The 23,716-nt window shown below is 35.8% G+C and overlaps 1 protein-coding gene across 1 annotated transcript in view; it reads left to right on the top strand.

Moving 5' to 3' along the window:
• Nucleotides 1-23,716, top strand: part of LOC150080530 (thrombospondin type-1 domain-containing protein 7A-like) — a 1,074,234-nt gene that overhangs the window by 1,013,759 nt on the left and 36,759 nt on the right. Inside the window, exon 26 of the mRNA XM_090380722.1 lies at nt 7,005-7,095. Within this exon, the coding sequence (XP_090236848.1) occupies nt 7,005-7,095 (91 nt within the window). The remainder of the gene's footprint in view (nt 1-7,004; nt 7,096-23,716) is intronic.

Below are 23,716 nucleotides of genomic sequence, written 5' to 3'. Positions count from 1 at the left end.
CTTCATATCTTCGGTAACTAATTTAAATGTAATTCGAATTAATTACATCACAAGAATTTGTTTTTAGTATAGGTATATGGAATATATTTTATGTTAATTTTAACGCACGTCAAAATATCGAAATGTAAATAAATGCTAATTTTTGGTAGAACAGCGGTTGAAAAACACTCATCGGTTCACCACTTTTCATTAATGTAGAGAGGTCCAGTTATGGAATTCTCAAGAATCTCAGTTACTTTGTACTCATAAGGCATCTCATATTCTATATTCAAAATTTCACAACACGAACTTTCCATATCCGAATGCTTACTACTCTTTCTAGAGTTTTTGTCCAAGAAAAAAAGAGTGCCGTATGCATGCATTTTTGTAGAAAGTGCAACTTCTATCTCGATTCACAGCTGAAACGTTATGGACAGATCGTCCCAGTAATGCAAAACATCCATTTTAGGTGCGTGAGCATATTTGAGTAAGCGCCTGTTGTTTTCACCATATTCATCTTGTTTATACTTCGGCACGACCACTAGGTCAGTGGAGTTTACAACAAACCATCAATAGCAAACGTTAATCGTATTTAACAGTCACGGGCTTGAACCCCGGTCCACTCAAGCTGCGCGTGCTACTGCGCTCACGCTCCTGACCACTCGACTACGTTAGGCCTGTCTGTCTGCATGTAATAACTCAATCCATAGTGGATAGATTTTTATAAAATTTTGTGATTGGCTATTTTATAAAGATCTGTTGAGCTTTCTCCTAAATTTCCTTAAAATCGGAACAAGAGAAATCTGGACATTATTATTTCTTTGTCCGTGCGTATGATTTAAAAAGCTACTAATTTCATTAAGCTACCCTTAGCTGCAGCAACGATTGTTATGCATGTTGCAATGTGCTGATTGGGGGGATGAATGGACAATGTGTCAGGATGGAGACAGAAACGAAACTTTTTTTATATTTTGTTATAAATTGTGAATTTTTATTGTTTGCTAATGCGCCTTTAACGCCTTGCATATATTAGCTAACTTGTTGGGTCTTATTTTCGACAATAAATTTAACTTTCTTAGAACATAACAAACATTTGTGACTCACATGCCTTAAAAAAATTTAACATCCTTAAGGTCTGATATGTAGTAACGTGGGGAGCAGACAAGTATACCGGCTGTTATCCCATCACGAACCGATTATGGAACACCCGTCTATGACTTTGCAAAACCTAGTGCTCTAAAATGGCCCGATTCCACACATCACAGTGGACTCCGTTTAGCTTTAAGAGCTTTTCGTACATCACCTATTACAAGCCTATATCTAGAAGCTCATGAACTCAATTGCAATTCGAAAGGGAAACTTGCTACTTAACTATGCCTTTAAAATAGGAAATATTAGTGGAGCATACAGTATGGAAACTATTTTTTGTACCATGTTGGGAGGACACATGTCACATACACGCCTATAAAAGCTATCCGTATCTGTATAGAACCGTCTACAACCGAAGCGCAATCGCTCTGCAGATATGCGCTTGAGAGTAGAATATCACATGTATGACATCTCACCTTCAATAAAACTTCTGCCACAATGGAAATTATTGCATATAATTTCCATTGTAGAAATATTCACTTTTGCTCATGGGAGAAAGCATCTCTCCCTAATTTAAACCTCTAACAACTCCGTGCTTAGTATCTAAATTGGCTCCCGGAATATACTCTAATATACACAGATTGATCAGACTGAAAATAGGATAGGTCTAGCAGTATACACTTGCACAACTTCCAGAACAGTGTGGTATTTCTACAGAAGAAGTTCAAGTTATCCTGACGGCCATTAATCTGATCGAACACAAACATCTGTTGCATGATATAATTTCACTGACTCCCTCAGTTGTGTAACAGCCCTACCGAGTACCATCATCCAAGTCCTTCAGTAAATCCACTCCAAGGTAGCAGAACTCACCCAGTGAAACCTCGATATCCGCTTCTGTTGGATCCCAGAACATTGGGAATTTTTGAAATGCACAAACAGACAGAGCGGAAAAACCATATAGCACCGATTATGCTTTCTGCAGACTGCAAACAGACAAAGCGGAAAAAACAGAAAAAACTAGACTGCAGACTAGCCATTCGTAGTTGGTATGCAACAATGGAAACAGCAGGCTAAGGTCCAAACAAGAAGACGAAGTTATCCTGGCTAGAATACCAACGTGATATACCTACAATACTCATTTCTACCTGCTCAGAGGTAAAGATCCCCCTTAATGTTACTTATATCACGCTCCAGAAACAGTCTTACATTTTATGTGTATATGCCCGAGGTTTAGAAGAGAACGTAAAATAGTCTTTAAAGACCTATTATTATATATCCAACTTTCGGCCTATCTCTCTAGAGTCTAGACCAGTGTTTCCCAACGTGGGTCCCACGCCCCACATGGGGGCAATTTGATTGTTCAGGGGGGCAATTCAAAAATTGCTCGTCTAGAGTTTAAAACAACCGCCTACTATGATTTAACTTGTACAAAAGAAGAATTGTTGGTATCTCAATTTTAAATAAGCATTCGTTAAATGTTGTACTTTCTATAGAGCTGCACTTGAAAGTTTGGAGTAATATCAACTACAGTTTGCTCGGAGAGTATTGCTTACTATGCCTAGTGAAGGAATAGTACATACTGTATTGGACGATTGCTTATGGCATATGCAATGTGCAAGCAAAGTGGTTGTCTACTGTAGCCTACCGCAAACTCAGCATGTTATATGAAATAGGTAATTCCTTTCATACAAACGCTCGTTTGGGCATCGTGACTGTACATTTGGATAGGTTTGACGATCTCAGATTAAAATAAAAATTACTTTGTCCACGCACAGAATTATTATTAATGAAGAACCGTGATATACAATGGTATGTATTTGTCATATATGTATTTCTGTGGTCTCAGTAAATAAGCAAATAAGTCCAAAAACTCGAATTTGCAGGAGAGGAAAAATAAACTTCACACTCTCATATAAACACGCATATATTCGAATATACAAATATTTATTACTCACGCTAAAACTACAATAACGAAGATAGCTGCGTGTCACATAATAGTAAATAATAAATACTTTATTATAGTGCACTTATCTCATTTTTGACAAATTAGACTTATCTGCTTGTTCACAGAGACCACAGATTTAATAGCCCGAATTCAGTAATTCGTGTGATTTATTCATTCAAAAAGCGTACTAATAATTAATTTTGATATATTAAAATAAAATTAAATTAACTTTAATGCATAGTTTATTTTTAGTTTTTGATTTATCTTATATTTATTTCTTTCAGTTGCGCAGTAAAATGAGTAATGCAAGTAAAAAAAAAGTTCGTCAGTATTCAGAGGAATACTTAAAATTTGGTTTCATACCCGCTATCCACGATCAAAGGTCACCTTTTTGTCTTTTATGCCAACAATGCTTGACCAACGAATCAATGAAGCGAGGTCGTCTTGAGGCGCATTTGAAGGCGAAACATAATGCTCATGTAAATTCAGATTTAGATTACTTTCAAACTTTAAAGAAGAATTTTGAAAAAAGAGCAACATTAAAGTCTCTGTTTATTGCTCATACTGCAACTGTCAATCGTACTCTTGAGGCTAGTTATGAAATTTCTTTACTCATTGCTAAATCTGGGAAAAATCATACTATAGGAGAGAATTTAATCAAACCATCAATATCAGCATTTCTTAAAACAGTTCTGGAAAAAGATGACAAAGACGTGAAAGCTATGCCACTCAATAACAATACTGTTAGCAGAAGAATAGATGAAATGAGTGAAGATATTGAAATACAACTTGTTGGAAAGCTGAAAACAAGAAAATTCTCAGTGCAAATGGATGAATCAACTTTGAGAGACAGTGAAGCCGTACTGATAACTTATGTGAGATATATTGATAAAGGTAATTTTGCTGAAGAAATGTTATTCTGTAAATCATTAGAGAGCACCACTACCTCCAAAGATATATATAATAAGCTAAAAAATTACTTAGATGACAATAATATACCAATGAAAAATATAACATCTTGCGCTTCAGATGGTGCTCCTAATATGATGGGCAAGAAAAATGGCTGCTTAAAATTGATGAAAGATGAGAATCCAGAAATGCTTCTTGTGCATTGTGTTATTCATAGGGAAAACTTGGTAGCTAAAAATATTTCGCCTGTTCTTCATGAAGTACTAAAATCAGTTATAAAATGTGTCAATGCTATTAAAGCTAATGCCAAATGTGAGCGTCTCTTCAAGCTTTTTTGTGAAGAACAAAATGGAGACCATGTGAGACTTTTACTTCACACTGAAGTAAGGTGGCTCTCGAAAGGGAACTGCTTGAAAAGATTCATGGAACTATTTGATACTATTAGTGACTTTTTAAGTGACAAACCTGAAATGAAGCATCTGTTAACGGTCGATGGTAAAGCATTTGTGAGTTATTTAGCCGATATCTTTGAAAAACTAAATATATTAAATAAACAACTTCAAGGAACAAATAAAACTCTCGTCGATGCAAAAGCGAAGATATTTGGTTTCATTACATTTATTGAATTATGTCAAAAATATATTTGTAACAAAAATTTTGAACAGTTTCGTTGGCTGCAAAAATGTGAAGTGACTGATACCGCTGTACTTGTTATTGTCGATCATCTGAAAATTCTGTCCGCTGATTTAAAAGAAAGGTTTTCTGATTTAAAACAAATTGATTTTCCAACCTGGATGATGCAACCAATGTTAGTGGATTTGTCTGATGTATCAATGCAGTACCAAGAAGAACTCTCAGAAATGCAAAATGATGAGTCAGTTAAAACTTTATTCAATATAAAAGGAGCGATGGCATGGCTTTGTGATGAAACAGAAATTAAATACCCAAATTCAACCAACTTTGCAAGAGAGCTATTGTTACCGTTTCCATCTTCATATTTAGCTGAATGTGGATTTAGTGCCATAAATGATTTGTTCCTAAAGAAAAGAAATCGACTGGATATCACAAAACGGGGAGACTTGAGACTGAAGCTGACTAAATTGGAGCCCAATATAAAATCTCTCTGCGGCAAGCATCAAGCACAAGGGTCTCACTAAATTTAGTGCACTCATCTAGAAGTGACTTCACATGGAATGTTGAAATTATTAACAATTAAATAATAATTACTAAAAATTAAAATATTATAAAAAAATCTTTCATATAAATTATTTTGTACTTGAATTTTAGTTGTCCATTATATGTTTTGAAAATTTACTTACTGTTTTTTTCTTAATAATTTCCTAATGATTTCTTCCTAAAACCTAAGTTTTGTGTCCTGAACAAGTTGTAATTAGGCTTCATTTAGGAAATAATTCAATTTTTGAATATAAAAAATATGTATATCGGTGTTTCCCAACGTTACATAGGGGGCATCAGAATTTTAGAAAGACTTAGGTGGGGCATGGTAAAAAAAAGGTTGGGAAACACTGGTCTAGACAGTCCTGTGCGATAGGAAAAATATTGGCAATATGCTCTACTACTAAGACTAGTATTATTAGCCAAATATAATAATTAAATAGAACTGAGGACAAGAAATATCACCTTTAAAACTAGACTAAATTTATACTCAATTACCCATAACTGCAGTGTAGTAGGTTTTCAACTGTTTTTAACTATCATCACTTGTTAAGCTCATTTTGGTCATAAATAGCTCTTACGCCAATAACTCCCAAGCAGGAAAACAAACAACACAATGCGCACTGTCTTCTGAAACCAAATATTTAGGGCAAATTCTGCATAAAAATGTTTAATGTATCGGGAGGTTTGATTTTGATTTGATTTGATTTGATTTTTAATGGCGCATTGGCAGCTAAGGCCATAATGCGCCAAGTCAAATATCGGGAGGACATAAGTACTGTTTCTTAAAATAAAATGCCTTAAAAGAAAAAAGAAAGAAAGAAACACTAGAAAACAACGGGAATTATTTTTATTTTCTTAAATTCCGGAAGAGTCCCCCGGACATCCTGAAATTAAATAAAGTCGACCGCTTGTGTACTATATGTTTTTAAACTTTCCCCATCACATCGACGTATTATTATAAAATTTTGCATTACTCTGTGAGAAAAAATAAGTAGAAATACAATATTCCGAGTCCCGAGTGCATCTACTAGGAAATTAGTTAACAAATAAGAGTTAATTAGGGAAACAAGAAGCTGCTTGGATATTAAGATCAACTGGGCTGACGTCGATAACATGAAGCTGATCAGCTGACTGTTGTAAGCGAAGGAGATTGTGTAGGATGCTCGATGGTGGCTGAACAAGATCGCCAGGAATGAGATTAACGATCGGTTTCGACTTGCGTGCTGTAATTATCTTGGTTTCCTGTCAACAGTGCTAAGAGGATGCGGCTAGAAAGCTAAAAACAAAAGTTTGTAATAAAACTTTAACACCATCTATAGAAAACTGGAAATAAAGGATTTTTTTTCCCCTATTCATTCCATATTGTTTTGCATTTGGAGTGCGGTAGATTGGTAAGATGATTGCCATCTATCTCTTTACAGCAAAATAGTTATACGACACATATTTACCACTAGAGTTTCGCAGTCGTTAATTTAGTTTGCCATGCACTTTCCACTAACACAGACCACTACACGACAAGCAATCACAAAGAATAAAAAGTCGCGTCTTGTGTATCTCATTTTGAGAAGGATCACTTCGTTTCTTTATGGCAAGAAGTAATTGGAAAGAAGCAAGCTTCCTGTTGTGTTCCGGCTTACTCTACAGACATGCGTTTATTGCTGTTTCTGTCACAGTGTGACGGTGGAATAATGGAAACACGTAACCTTAAATGACTTCATGTTATTGCTGTGCGCAGAATCCAGACTGCATCTATTTCTCTTTTGTGTCGTTAATATGTATGTCAGCAAGATAGCAGTGACATGAAAAATGTAGATGGTAACAATTTACGTACATACAATTGTTATCTATATAGTATAAAACGGTAGTTCTAGTAATTGATGGTACCTTTGTTCTCTTATAGATGACAACGAGGCTAGCTTTTGGATGTACGCCATGATATCTATTGGTTCAGCTTTTGTCATCTTTGTCTTCGTTACTGTGTACCTAATGTGGTAAGTCAGCATTTTTATTGTATTCTGATCGCTATTTATATACCGTAAATATAATTTCAGCTGGATTAATGAAATTTGCATTGGCACAATGTGCAATTCTTTTATTTAATTCATGGAAATTCCTAAGCGTGTATTTATCTTTTAAACATGGTTCAGTAAAATAGATCCTTCTACTAGTAAAACGAAATTTTCATAATTCTTTTTATGGCGAGAACACAATTATGTAATTTGTTTTGTCGATACTTATTGCAAGCAGCTTTGTGACAAACCGTTTATTATACGAGATTGCATTTAGATTAAAACAAAAGTCAGTCATAAATTCTTCTCTTCTCAGACCATTTTCAGCTTCTTATCTTGATGACAAGCGGAATTTTAATGCATTTAGTAAGAGATGAAGCTTGATAGAAATTGAATGGTATGGATTCTGTAAATGACTATTTACCAGGCAGTACGTCTGAAGTTTGAAGATTTTCGGATGGCGCTGGTCTTCCATATTTAAGACGGCAGCTTTGCTATAAAATTTACGACTTTGGCCTACATAGAAGTTTTCATGTTCAAAGATAATAAAAGTTCTTGGCGGAGACTTTATTGGATCACGTGTAATGTATTTATTTGTGACGTTACAAGATATACACCCCGCATCAACTCTTCGCGAATCCAATAATTGGTGACAAGTATTAATATTTATAGATACATATATGCTTACGCAGGTTTAACATAGTGTTTTCTTCCTTTGCAAATTCTTCCTGTTTTTCCTGTCACTATCAGACATCGTTTATCATCACAGAAAGACGACTTTCTGTAATGACAAATTGCGTGCGCAAGGAATAGTGTTCATTATGTCAACCCTGGAGCGATATGATTGTTATCAACCATCTCTTAGACGTTGAAGGAAGGAAAGAAAGAAAGAAAAAAAGGGGAAAAAAAACGATCCGCACGTGTGCATACACGTATAATTGTTCCCTTCACCATCTAATTATTCTTGCCTTTTCAACTTTTACGTCATCACAAACTACTAATTACTCTTGAAAACCGCCAGAAGGAAAATCGACTTGCTTCAGTGGTCAATTACGTTACTTTGGCATAATAAGAAAAAAATTATTCTTTTTATTTTACCTATCGAAGAATGGTTTGTTTTGGTATTAGTTAAGCGAAGTTGTGGCTTTTGCATGAATTTCTTGAGAGAGGAAGACTTCGAAATATTTATTTGAAGGCTGATTGGGATCGTTATCAGGCAGCTGACTGAACCACCTTGGACAGGCTTACCCCTCAATTCTGCTTTTTGATGAGGATAATGATGTAACTGACGTATTTCTAGAGAAAATGTTCTTGTTTGAAGTAAATAAAATTGTAGTGTTGTTTAGACACTAGAGTTTTTTATTTGTGGCACAACGTTTGATTCGTTATTGCCATGACGACGGTCGATGATGGAGGAACAGCATCAAAAATCACCAGGTAATTTATCTTTTTTTCAACGCCGCCATTTGGAGTATCAACAGCTGGCATCAAGTTCGGCACACATATAACTAATTAGTAGAAAGTAATACAAGCATCCTGTGATTAATACGCTCCTAGAAATTGTTGTGTTGCCTATCTTGGAAATAATTTTGCATGCAGGATCAGATTTTCTCTGCCCCCTTCCCCCGACATATACTGCTTATTATTGTTTTATGGTCATTTTAAATTAGGATACTGTTATAAAAGCATGAAAAATCATTTAATTTTATATACATTATGTATTAAATACAATGATATTCATAGTTGTATATTCAACAAAAAAGGTTAGAATACTTAGAAATCTGTTGGATCGCTTAAATCTCATGATTGATGCAGTACAGTGTAAGAATGCGAAAAGCATAAATGACAGTGTATAATAACTAATTAGGAGAAAGTAATACAAACATCCTGTGATGATCGCCATCATAGATGTATGATGGCGAATTTGTAAAGGTAGGATGATGCGGACTACTCTATGGACGCGCGATCGATCATGTGAATCTGCTTTATGGTGTTTAGGACTTTTTATATGCAATTCTAAAGGTATTTCTGTAGTTACAGACATTTTTGACGAGTTCCTTCAATGGCAAAAATTACTTAGTAGGGCCAATTAAATTCGAAATGCATTATTCCTTAAGAGTACTCTGCCTAAACGTTTGAAATCACGTTTCATTTTTCTTAATTTTCAAAGTTTTAATTGAAATAGGACCAACTTGTTTAACATTTTTTAAAATATTTTCTGTTATGTATAAAAATCAAAAAAAAAAAAAAAAATTAACGTAAATAAAATAATATTTAAGAATGTTGCAGAAAGTGTAGAAGACTCCTGAATGTGGTAGATCATTGTAGAAGATTCTTCAATGGGTAGAACGTTGTAGATGATTCTAGATTGTTTTGAAATAGTATAAATTGAGGAGTAAGAGCTAAATGTAACTTATAAAATGGAACACCCATCATTCAGAAAGTGTGTGATGTAAGTTTTGTGTGTTTCGTGGTAAACATGGAGGAATAAGGGACTGCCTGTTGAAAAAAGAAGTTCTATTATAACTCTGTAAAAAATAAAGTTATTCCATGAGAAGCATTGGAAAAAATTAGGTTCTTCATTTAAAGGAGTTCGTTAACAAACTACCATTCGACGATTCAGGAAGACTGGCTGTTTAAAGGACAAACCACGATCAGGACGACCTCGCATAACAACGGAAGCACAAGATAAGACCGTAACACTGATTTCTAAATGCAATCGACGATTTACTGCACCTGCAATCCGAGCCGAATTCAATAGGAATAGAGAAACTCCCGTGTCTACATCCACTGTAAAACTTCATCTTAAATAAGCAGGACATCTTAAACAAACAAGCAAAGTGACCCGTATTACGAATTTGCATTATGGTCGTTAATCCGAAAATTCTTATTAAAACCGGAAAGTCGAAAGAAACGGTTGGCTTTGGCTAAGAGCCAACATTGAACAGTTAAAAGTGTAAAATGGTACTGTGGACGGACGAATCTAAATTTGAAATTTTTGGATCCTAGCATAGAGTTTTTGAGAAACAGTCAACTGAAGAAAATATGGTACTACAGTGTTTAGTGCCTACAGTCAAGCACGGTGGCAATTCCATCATGATTTGAAGTTGCATTCTGTTTTTCTGGAATGGGTGACATCGTCAGAATTGAAGAAATTTTAAGAAAAGAAGGCTATAAAAACGTTCTTGAACATAATGCAATATCCTCTGGACTTCGAATTTGTGGAAGAAATTTTATATTACGAGACGACAAAGACCTGAAGCAGAGCTCTAAGCTGTGCAGGGACTTTCTAGCAGCTGAACAATAGAAGGGGGTATGCCACCCGAATCGCCTGACTTAAACCCAGTAGAGCTTTTATGGAATCATCGAGACAGTCAAGTCCGTGAAGTCTGTCTATCTTCACAAAATTCATGGAAAACCTTGCAGATCGTTTAGAATAATGTTAGTCAAGACATTATTATAAAATTAATCTCCAGAATGCCACGTCTGTGTAAGACAGTGAAAAAATATTGTAGAGGATATTTTGAGGATAAATCAGTATAGTTGTTAATATTAATCATTTCAATCTTTTTGCTCTAAATTTTTAAATGCTTAATAAAAATATTATAAAATACTTTGCTGTGTGTATGTGTGTGTGTGTGTGTGTGTGTGTTATTAAACCTTACATTGTCATAGCTAATTTCAAAAAAAAAATTAACGAAAAGTGTTTTCGTACGCTGTAATTCCAAACTTTTAGGTAGGAGTGTACAAATCGCGTATATGTGAACTGATTAACAAGATATTTAAATAGTAAACTTTTTGTTAACGTTGTTGTTGTGGGTCTTGATGAAATAGTGGACCTTTGTTTATTTTTATTACTGATCTGTTTTGTTTTAGGATATTTTGGTCCCACTTCTTAAAGCGATTTATCTTTCTTATTACTGTAATCTTGGATTTGGTGCCTTGTTGACCTTAGTTGCCGCTACACCAAAAGTCACAAAACCAGCCAGTCACTTGAAACTTGAGTAAATTGTATGGAAATAACTGGTGATCCTCGTTGAAAATTCTCAAGTGTCCTAATATGTTTCCGGCTGTCTTGTGAATATTTAGGGCTCTTTGTTGCACTGCAGCGCCTGTTGCTGTATTTGTTTCTAGTATTCTAATTGGGAGTTAACAATTTTTTCTTCGTACATTTGTGGGATCATAAACTTTGATATTCCCTGTTGTAGAAAATAGTATTGAGCATAATCGAGAATCATAATCGATTATTAATCATTCGATTATACCTGTCACTAGTAGAACACCGGGTATGGTTTTATTTTTATTTTTAGCAGGCCTCCGCAGTAAAGTATTATTTTTTCCAATTGCTGTTATGTATTATTGTGATTTTATGAAAATTGTTACTGGCGTGTTTATTTTTAATTTTTTCTAGTTATATTCTTGTGTATAGCACAATGGTAGTTCTATCTGTTCAGGTCTGGAAGCTGCATCTAAAAAAAAAACCACAAACAGAACTGGAGAAGATTCAAAAGGCAGTCTACCAGATTGTTGAGCATTAAGATGGTCCTAATGCGGAACTTCCTGGACGGCGTGGGCTGCAAAGTTTAGCAATTAGACACTTTAGCGGGCACTTCACTGAGATTTAATAGACCCCTAAGGGAATTAATGAAGGTTTATTTTCGGACAGGAACCAAGAAGCGCAAATATAAAATCTTCAGAACACTGAATCTCATGAAATTTACCTCCAGCCACTATGTTGTTATATTATTATAATGGATACTAGGGCTTTCATAAAATCGAGAAATTTCAAAACCGAGTTTAACCGAAGTTTACTCTTAAAACCGATTTTCTCAGACTTAGGGAAAATAATTAAAAGCTTATAACACAGGTATTTATTTTATCTTGGATAGATTGTACAACTCGTAATCAAATCTTTTAAACAAAATCTATGACCTCTTATAGTAAAAAAAATAAAAAAATTAAAACGCTCCAAAAAAGTAACCAGCTTGAGATTATACAAAATTACAAATTGTATTCAAATCCTTTGAATAAAAACTATCTTCTCGTATAGTAAACAAAAAAATAATAAGCCCTATAATAATAAATAAATAAAAATAATGTGAAAAAAAAACAGCTTGGGGAAATTACTTTACTATTTATTGCTCAGCTTTTTTTCTGAAAATGATCTTTTAAAAAACACAGTATATTAAGCATTTTTCCTAATAGACTTGACCTTATTTTTGGGTTAAAGAGACCAGTGATCGAAAACACTCTCTCAGATTGGACACTTGTTGGTTTAATGGTCAGCAGTCAGTGCTCTATAAACTTTCTCCAGCTTTTCACTTCTACTGCTAGTTGCCTCCAAAATTTTAAATTCTTTGCTGATTTCCAATTCACTCGGATGTTTTTAAGGCTCTCGCATGAGTGTATCTCCAACATCGAAACTAAACAAGTCTTTGTTTTCTTCTAAAAGAACAGTTCGTTTATTTTCAGTTTCTTCATTCAACGCTATGACTCCTTCGGAATGTTTTGCAAATAATCTTTGATAAATCTCTTCAATATGCTTTTCAAAACTTGCTTACTTGGAAAATCAAAAGTTCTTGAACCTGAATCTTCTTTCCTAAACTTTTTGGGCTTGTGTAGATAGCTCAGCAAAGCCACAGTTTGGCAATTTTGTCTTGCATTGTAACGCTGCAAAAGGCTTTGGTGAAACTTTAAAGTAAATGGGTTTTCTGCTATATCAAGCTTAGCAAGCAGAAATTCTGTTGAAGACTCTGCTTTAAGTAAATCTGTATCTTCTGAGGTTATAGCCTTCAGAATCATTTCAACTGGTCGCAAAGTTTCACATAGCAATTCAAGTGTTTTCCAGTCATCCTCAGACACAGCTTCAGTTGACAGTACTGCACATAGAGCATTTGGAATGCAATTTTTCAATTTCAAAAATCTCTCAATCATATAGAATGTGCTATCCCATCTAGTTTTTCAATCTAATATAAGTTTATATTCTTTCCCATTAAATTTTGCTTTAACAAAATTTTGTAATGTCATTTTTGGTAGGCGATTTTCGAAAAAGCTTGCAAATTTTTCTGAGTTTGTTAATAGTTTGTGCAACATTGGGCATTGGATTGAAGAAATAAATGAGCTCATCGGTAAAGTCGGTTTGATAAAGTATACCTTGCTGTCTTTCTTCAACTTCTTCATTATTTTCATTGTCTACGGGAGACTCAGAGACTGTGGCACCATAATTGATTGCTTTTTCATAAAGTACATCTATAACTGGCAGATGTATACAATGGGCTATACATTGTTGATGATTAGGCGTAATTTGCTTGCCAAACTTAATCATCATTACTGATGCATCGGTGGTGCAGGCAACAATATCCTCATCCAAGTTCAAACCAAATTCCTTCAAGTGTCCATTCACAATTTGCTCAGTTCTTCTGCTATCAAGTGAACCATTAATCTCAATAAGACCTAACGACCAATGATTGTCTTTTGAATGCACATTTATATTCATATACCTTTTATTTTGTATAGACATATATTCGTCTAGAGTCAGTAAATACCGTGCACCCAAAACCAATGAATTTTTTAAATGATGAATGAGTTCTTCTTTCTGTTTTATAATAATTCAGAACCATATTTTTAATTCCATTCACTGAGGCTGGTGGTAATTTATCGTATTTATTTCTCTGAAGGTGAAGGCTTGATTGTATAAACTCACTCTTGGCAATTGAATTAAAAGAAAATCCATCTAAATCAGCTAATTTTGAAATCTCTTGTTCCATAGATTTTTTAACGATAAAGTTTTCTAATGTTCTAACCATTTTTACGGGAGGTTCACCGTTATCTTGTTTAATGTCAATCTGATGCATTTCTTTAAATGCAACATCAAAGATGATGTAGATCCTCCAGACGACTTCATTATCTTCTGACATTTCGAACATTGTGTTTCATCTTTGCTTTTTCGAGCAAAATAATTCCATACATTTGATTTCATCTTAGACATATTAAGAGTAATAAATATTAATTAGTAGGAATTTATATCACCGACAATTTTAAATAAAAATATTGAAGATAACAAAGGCACAATACTATGCGTCACTCCCGCAAGCACTGAATGAAGAGTCTAAACGAGGCAAGTTTCAAAATTTTCACGAAAGAAATTTTTTATTTATTTACTTGCAATTTTTTTTTTCGTATTTGATGAAGCTGCTTTTTGGAGAACATTTGATCGCAAATTTAATAGGAATAAAGAAGCAAAAAACTTTCTACGATTGAAATTTGATGCAATATTCAGCGAATCTGTTTCTAGTGAGTAACTATCAATAAGGCGCGTTCCATAACTTGCCTGGCGAACAAGATAGATGGAACGGTGAAATGTTGAGAATTTCTTTAACGTTATCGCTCCGACTCACTCAGTCGTAAATGAGTACACCTGCATCGTGCCATGATACAGGTGGGAAGATAAAAGGTACCCCTCCTAGATTTGGGCCACTTGCCTATGAGATTCGTACCTTAAAATAAAATAATATAAAATAAAAAACATGTTTAAAACATAAAGCAGTTGAACGATCCAGACAAACGAACAAACAAAAGAAAATGTGCGTAACAAAAAACTATATTAGAGGGCTAACTAAGAAAATATTCGAATCCGGTTTTAGAAGCTCGGTTTCGGTTTTAAGAACTCAATACGAAAACCGATTTAGCCGGTTTGCAAGCCCTAATGGATACCTCAAATTTGTTTTTTTGTTTTTTTTTATGTGAACCCCAAACACGAGAGGTATTAGAACCTATAGTACTTAGTACCGTGCTTGGGTTGGAGGTTGAGAAGACGAAAGAAGATATTTGTTGACATTGGACTTAAACTTCTGTAGATTGTAAGTTTCAGGAAATACGCATGAAGGAAATTTGTTCCAGAAAACGGCAGTTGAATGAATAAATGAGGAAGATGAAAAGTTGGTTCTGTGGGTTTGAAGTTGGACAGTAAATAGATGTTGGCTGGTGGCGGCACGTGTTCGGACTGTTTTGAAAGAGAGAGCGGGAATTATAGAAGCCAATTCAGAAGAACAGTGCCCATGGAAGTATCTGTAGAAGAGGCATGCAGCAGAAACAGTACGTCTATGAGAAAGCGAGTGGAGAGACTCTGTTATAGATGAATCATTAATTAACCATTGTTGAGGCGGAAAGTTTTGCAAATTGGATAGCCATTTTTTTTCACGACATGAAAGATATAAGTGATAAAGAAGTTGTTTTTTTTATTATTATTATTTTATTTTATTACTTTTATTAGCGATGCAGAGCAAGTCCGTTTCGCTTACGTCATTGTCATACAAATACCGTGCCGTATTTTTTCAATGGTAGCATGTAATAAAATTTGGTGTGTGGGGGGATAAATTCACATAGAGTATGTGTATTCCATTCGAGCAGACTGGACTCTATATGCATGGCGTTTATTATTTAATAAAGACTTCAAACGTCAAAGCGGTTGATTGAAAAGCTAGATAAAACTTATTAAAATTGGACTTCATTTTCTGGAGGTGTAGTTTTTTCAGGCAACAGGAGTAGAGGGTAATATGATGTAATAAATTCGCTAAGTTTGCAGCTGAACTGTAAACTCAGCACCAATGGATGCTGGCTGTTTGCTCACGTATTCTAATTGGTTTTGAAGAAAATAGCAAAATTACCGATTCCAATTCAGAAGAAAAGTGCCCAATATCTGCAGAAAGGTAATTCAGCAGGAACTGGACGCTACTGTTGGTAAGAGAGAAAGGATGAAGAGTAAGTGGTTTTGTTTCTTTGGATTGTGTTAAAATGTAAGAGAGATTTAGATGAAGGGAGAAACCTGCCCAGATTTGCCAACAAAATTTCCTGCTCTGGTGGATTTGATGTGTACAGCCCTTACAACTGCTCAGTAGCAAATAATCTTTAGCTAAAAAGTGTAAATCTGTTTTTCTGGAGAGTCAGCGATATTTGTGAGACTTATGCCAAAAGGGTTGATTCAAATAAACAAGCGTGTCCTTTTGTGTTTGTTGAAGTGCAGCTGATTGGCTTTTGTCTTTCCTCTACTTGCACCTTCAGGTCGAAAAGTTATGCGTTCCAATTCTTTGGTATTCAAGAGAAACGGAGATAGGATTTTTTTTCCCTCACTGAATAAAGCAAAGTGACCTGTATTACGAATTTGCATACACTGAAAAGTGCATGGAAATTCGTGAGTCTATTAATTTCATTAATTCGGATGAGAATAAAAGCTTTTAAATCATTTTCTGAGAAAATGGTTTTATTAGGTGCTTATCATTACAAACTTGTAAACTTCTCGGACCTTTTTCCCTTTCCTCTGAAAAACTGAAGACGAGGCTGGATCACTTGGAGTTTTTCTGACAGAAATAAAAATTTACGTTTGCTATAGAAAAAAACAAATAAATAAATAAAATTCTTGTTTATACTCCGGAACGACCACCTGGTCATTGGAGTTTACAATAAATCAATCAATACAAACGTTAATCGTATTTAGCAATCACGGGCTTGAACCTCGGTCCAATCAAAAAAAAAAAATAGCGTGTGCTACTGCACTCGTGCTCTGCCCACTCGGCTATTAAAATGATCATAGGCAAAGCACGGGGTCTAATAAGTCTGACTGCAGAACTATGTTAGAACTCGATAGCTGGACTTTATTTTACATCTCTTTGGCTCTATTAGAACAAAAAGTGCAATGAATTTAGATATATATAATATAAATTACACTTATAGCATAAACAATTTTTAATTAATTCATAAATAAATGGCTTTTTTGTATAAGGCGCGACGAATTAAGTAAAAATTAATATTCTAGTGTTATGTAATAGTATGAGGTTAAATAAATTACAACTAATAGCATAGAAAAGATAGAAAGTAAGAATATATAAATAAATGATCATAAGGTAGAAAGTAAAGATAGAAAGTAAGAATAAATAAATGATCATAAACCAAGGTACATATTATCTTATCAAGAAGTGACTATGGAAGTTTACCAAACAGTTTAGTGCAAGTTCGACAAAAAAAAAATTCATACAAAATTATTTTATTTTAAGTTTGGTAGCATTTTCTATTTTAAATTTTGTACATCTAAACTGAATGGCAGTGACTTCGATACTTTGTAACTGGAGTGGAAGAAATAAACTGTCTTATTGTAAACCAAGTTGAAATACTATAATGTACTTTAAAGTATCCGAACTGTCCGTACGTTTCACCCTCCCGAACTTGTAAATTCTAAAAATTCTTATACTACTACAACGGCTAAAACAGTAATTTCTATATATAAACAGAAAAAATCTGATTAAGATTCTTTCATACCCGGAGAAAGAGATGTCTTCATGCTCGGTTGGAATTCCTTTCTTTTTTTTTTTTTTTTTTATTATTTCAATCAGGTCGATCCTTCTTTCCAAACAACAGTGGTAATATCCGAACTGCAGTGGTTTGACTCCAGACTTGTCTGCCCTGTAGCAGTGTGCCAGAGAAGAGCCGTCATGGACACGTAAGTAATTCCTTTCCACATTCTGCTCGTCTACAGTGCCTTTGTTGGTCTTAGTGCCGCACTCTGTTACTCTTGTTAACTGGAGATGACAGTAAAGACTCTTCTGCAGCTTGTCTGTATTTTTCCTCTCACCATTCGATCCACGAACTCGGCATGTCTGTATTGCCTCAATTTGATTACTTGGCAAATGTTGTTTTTTTTGTTTGTTTTTTCTTCCTTATTTATTATATTAATCTGTCGCAGGCCGTATTGGTAAGACTTTCTTTCGGAATTCTCATAGAGCGGAGTCCATGCGCAGTTCAGCAACACAGAATGGACTGGGATAAATAGCCTATGATCATGCATGGTTTTCCCTCTTTCCTCTTCTATATGCGTAGTTCTAACCTCTTTTGGAGAGAAAAGTCACAGTGACATTGTTATTTCAATCTTATGAAGTTTCAAGTTTTTGGGACGGTGAAATACGAGTACAGTAATCATATTCTCTGTCCACTGTGGTGAGAAGAATTTATATTTTAATTTGCATTTATAAGTGTATAGCACAATATTGGGCTGATGTGCTTTACTGATCTCTTCCGTACTGTATTAAAATATTATTTATAAAACTTGTGAAACCCCCCTCCCACCCTCTTGCTATGAAACAGGTAGGAACTTCAATTTCCTGTTAAGTCGGTATTGCGGGATTGTGCCAATTAAAATGCTGATTTGGTTTAGGTTCGTGAAACATTTTTATAATTAATTTATTATTATTTATTACAGTCCACACTTGTGATCACAGATTATTCGCTTAATTTATCACTTTAAAAAGTCCCGATTTGACGTAAAAAACGATTTTCTATTATTTATTTAATCAGCTTCGGTTTATATTATCACTTTTGTTTGTTTATCGCGGTTTACGCATGTGCAATTGAAGTGATTCACTAAATTCCTATTTGTCCTTGAACTTCGATACGTTGCGTGATCAGTTGCCGCTGTTGCTTTGTACAGCATTTGTCGGTGTCGTTCTCCGTAAAAGTACTGTATCTGCACTCCTACAAATCTGATTGCTGATTTTAATATTTTTTTTATTTGTTTTGAATGATTTGTGTGGATTTCCAATATCATTGGCAGTTCCATTTCTTATTGATTACTTTCTCGAATAGTGGACAGTCAAATTAAAATATTTTATATAACTTGATTCTAATCTTTTCTTTCTGTCCACTTCCACCTTTTTATGTACACATTTCCTCCCTGCATTCTTGCTTCATTGATTATTGTTATTGTTATTAATTAGGTTTAGTCTTGAAAAGATCACAATAAGCGGCGCCCACTGTAGTTAAATTTAATAGTTAACAGAAATATTCTTTCAAAACTCTGCTCTACAGGGTGTCTCAAAAATATTGGTACAAACGTTTGGGGGAGGTAGGTAACATCTGAAGGAATGTGAATCGCATAGGAACCCATAACCAGAAACGTTACCGTAAGTCGGTAGACGGCGCTGTTCATCAGTTCTCGAGAGGGAAAATTTCTGGTTTACTCATTCAAGCAGTAGTCGCCGCACGAAGAGCATGCATCGATATGAGCTGGCAGACATGTTTGTTATTTGGTTTTTAGGAGCATTAGCAACTAAGGCCATATTGCTCCAGGAATATGCGGTGGTCATTCCCTTGACCTTTCCGCATCCTCCGTATTTGGTGGTGACGGGCTTGAACCCCGGTCTAAATCAAGAAGCGTGTGCTTCGCACTGCTGCTCCTTCCCACCTGGCTATGGAGGCGCCTCTGGCAGACATGCACCTAGTGTATGGATTAGCAGAGGGCAATGGACGAGTCGCTCTACGAATTTATGGAGAACGCTTCCCAGACAAACATGTACCGGACCACCATTTGTTTGCGCGAGCGCTTCAAAATTTGTGCGATTAAGGGTCATTTAAAGGTAACAGGAGTAGTGCGGGCAGACCACGTTCGACGCGAACTCCCGCCATGAAAAAAATGTGTTGAATGCCGTCCAGAATAATCCTGCTACCAGCACACGTGCCGTTGCCTCTGCCTTAGGAGTGTCTCGTTGCAGTGTACAGCGTGTCTGGCACGACGAGTCCTTACACCCCTTTCATCTCCAAAGGGTTCAGTTACTGCTCCCCCAAGATCATCCTGCACGTGTGGCTTTTGCGCAGTGGCTTCTCCAAGAAAGTGTTCAAGACTTGAATTTTCCAGCCTATGTTTTGTTCACGGATGAGGCTTATTCAATCAGCACAATGCTCATGTGTGGGCTCACGACAGCCCACACGGTGTGCGCCCCCATGCGGCACAACATCGCTTCGCAATAAATGTGTAGGCAGGTATGGTCGGTGACTGCTTAGTCGGCCCATATCTGTTACCATTCCGCATGAACTCCGCTAAATATCGGATCTTTCTTGAACACGTTTTACCAGGGTTACTTGACGATGTTCCAGCAAATGTGAGACGCAACATTTGGTTTCAACATGTCGGAGCGCCTGCCCATTATGGAAGGTGTGTTCGTGACCATTTGCACAGGCGTTTTGGGCGTCGATGGATTGGCTGTGGGGAACCCGTTCCTGGCCCCCACGCTCAGCTGATTTATCGAACCTTGATTTCTTTCTGTGGGGGGGGCCCTCAAATCTATTGTGTATGAATCGCCTGTGGAGACGGAAATGGATCTCGTCTGCGCTGCTGCTACTGTCAAAGAAATTCTGGGTGTGTTCGACCGTGTCCGCCAATCCATGCTGCGTCGGTGTCACGCATGAATCGCGTCTCATGGTGGAACCTTCGAACATCTGTTGTAACATCGTGAAATGCAACCATCTCGTACTCCATTGTTAATATTATGTCAAATAAATGTTTGCCACTAATTACCGTCTTGCGTCGTTTCTGCTTCTTGTGCCTCTGCTACTACTTTCCCGTGACGTTTCCGGTTATGGGTTCCTATGCGATTCACATTCCTTTAGATGTTAGTTACCTCCCCTAAACGTTTGTACCAATATTTTTGAGACACCCTGTATATTCGAATTAACTTAGCAGTGATTATAGGATCTTCGAAACGAGAATGACACCCATAAGTTTAGCGCAGTTCGAAATTGGGTGGGGGAAAAAACGGCCATGTGTGAATACAAGATGCAATTCAGCGTATAAGATTTGATTCCCTTTCCCATGAGTGTGCATTATCTAAAGAAGAAAACTTGGTGTTAGTTAATAACATTTTGCACTTATAGTTTGTATACTGATATTTCGATAACGGATGTTAGAACGTCTGTACAAACTGGTGTCTTGGAAAAATTTTCATGAACAAACAGATGTTTAATAATAATGATCTTGACAAATTAAGTGGTCACTGACTACTAAGAAAAACTGAACAGCTGTAATACAGGGTGATTCAAAAGTCTCCATACATAGAGAAAATGGTCAATTTATTAACAAAATGTCACTTTATTCACAAAACATGCTCTACATGGTTGCCATTCCTTTGAAAAAACATACGGATGCGTCTCTCCCACTTATGATGAACTCGTGTTAACACATCTGGTGTTATGCGCGTAATTGCATTTAGAATGCTTTCCTTTAGGTGATTCGTGTTTTGTATCTTCCTAGTACACCATGGCCTTCAACCACCCCCATAAGTAAAACTCGAGTGGCTAAAGTCTAAGGAACACGGCGACCAATCCAGGAACCCGTATACTGCTGATCCAACCATCGGCGCGCGCAGATAATGGAGTGGCCCCTTCTTGCTGAAAATACGCCGGAAATGCTCTATCCTCGTAGCAGGGACGGCATGATCGTGTCTTGCAGAATGTTTGGGTACATTTTAGCATTCAGATTTGTGTCAAAGAAAATAGATCCGACAATTTTGTTTCCCCATATCCCACACCTCACCTTGCATCTTTGAGGGACTCATCCAGTGCGGGTTGGTATCACTCCAATAACATAGGTTTTGGCGATAAACTTCTTCATTAACGTTAAAATTGGCTTCATCAGTAAACAAGATCCCAGATGAGAAGTTTGCGTCACCGTCCAATTTGTTTACGGCCCATTCGCAAAATTCCATCCGTCTCTCCGGGTCGTCTTCACTAAGATGCTGAAACATTTGCATTTTGTGTGGATGCCATTTGTGCTTTTTCATGATGCGGACGATACTCGATTGGCTGACACTGCTTTCTGCAGACAACTGTCGTGTGTTTTTTTTTTGGGGACTCTTTGCTAACACTGCCAGCACCATATCGGTTGTGCCTTCATTGGTGAATTTTCGATTTTGAAAATTCACCACTTCTCGGTTGAATAAATAAATAAATAAATGTTTATTTGTCCTACCAAGATACATAAGTGTTACATTGGTGAGAGACAAATTCCCTTCACGGCAGTATATGTCAGGTGATTTACATATAATACAATATAAAAACACACACATATATATATATATATATATATATATATATAGATATATATATATTGATTAGATTTACATATACTGTAATACAATATAACGGAATGTAACAACACCACCACTAAATACACTATATACGTGATACACTTGTTCACATAAGCACAGCATTGAGTCACATCGCACAGAACGTTTTGTTTGGTTATCCCACGTAGATAGTTTAATCTCTTTACAAGCACGTCAACATTGGCCGTGAACGTAATTTTGGTGTCAGATATTATTCCCAGATCTCTATGAGTTGTGACAATTGGGATAGGTGTCCTGTTTAGTTCGGGATGTACGAGTGTAGGTGGTTTTTTTTTTTTTTTTGAGAGAGAGAGTACACCATCATTACAGTCTTCTGTGGATTTAGGGCTAGGCCAAATTTTTCAAAGTGTATTAATAGCTCCATAATCTTATGATTGGTCTGATCACACACAGGGCTATTAGACAATGCCGGTTGGATGGTCCTCAGTATCTTAATATCATCTGCATATGTGTATACATCATCCCTGCCCTCGCAGAAAGGGATCATCATTGCGGTAAAGAGGAGTCCGGATAAGACTCCACCTTGTGGAAATCCTGCATGGACTGGTCGTTGGAGGATCTGACTATCTACGAAAATAAATGGATCGAAAAGTTAGTAGGGACTGTAGGAACTTCAGTAGGTTTCCTTTTATTTGGAAGGCCTGCTACAGCAGACGTAGTAGGGCATGTACATTGAGACTATCGAAGGCGGCCTTTATATCAACATATATTATTGCAACTTCATTTCCAATCTTTCTGAACTTCTTAATAAGTTTGACAACAGTGCCGTGCGTGATGTGCTTTCCATTTCTCCTGTTAAATTCCATTGCAACCTTGCAACAGCTTCCTGATTTAGCCACGAGAATGATTTTTGTACGCTTTTCTTTAGACAAAGACATTTTAGAAGGGTACCTAAAATGTCTTTGTCTACCTAAAAGACATTTTAGAAGGGTACCTAGAAAAAAATAAACATTATTCCCAGTGTATAGAGACTTTTGAATCACCCTGTAGAATTTCATGCGCAGTGTAGTTGGGTAATTAATGTGAACTGTCACGGTTGTGTGACACTTTGATCCCATTATAACTGACTCTAGTTTTTAGTTTTGAAGAATAGTTTTTCAAGAGGACTGCGCCTTTCAACGTTGGTTTTTTTCCATCCATGTAGGTAGCTTCCTTGCCTACTTATTGTAGAATCCTTTTCCATTGGTCAATTTATTTATCGTTTTGAATAGTACTTGAATATCTGTTCAGAGTTAAAAAAATAATAATAAAATAAAATGTTATTATTAATTTGCTTGTAACCATTCAAATTAAGAAAGGAATGAGGTGTTCTTTAAAAAATTGATATTACTGTATCCAAGTATATAAGAACATGTTGATATAACTTGTGTGCAAATATCTGTACATCCTAATTTTTTGACATTAGATTTTGGAGCGTGATAATATCCATTAGTGATGCGTTTATGCACCAACTTACCACACTTTGAACAGAACTGGCCGACTGTTACATTGTGCAGTATTTATAAATTATTAAATAAAAAAACGACACTCCCATCTGAACTTTAAGCTACTAAGAATCATTTAAGCTCATCTAATTTAGCGTACTATTAAAATTAAAACGTGTGAATTAAAATCAAAACTTTAAATCCTTCACTGATTGGTTTGTCATTAAATTAGAA

This window comes from Mastigoproctus giganteus, chromosome 9 (assembly GCF_048544385.1).
Source record: "Mastigoproctus giganteus isolate SK-2022 chromosome 9, ASM4854438v1, whole genome shotgun sequence".
Classification (NCBI taxonomy): domain Eukaryota; kingdom Metazoa; phylum Arthropoda; class Arachnida; order Uropygi; family Thelyphonidae; genus Mastigoproctus; species Mastigoproctus giganteus.
The sequence above is the reverse complement of the archived record's forward strand: the minus strand, read 5'-3'. Positions and strand labels throughout refer to the sequence as shown.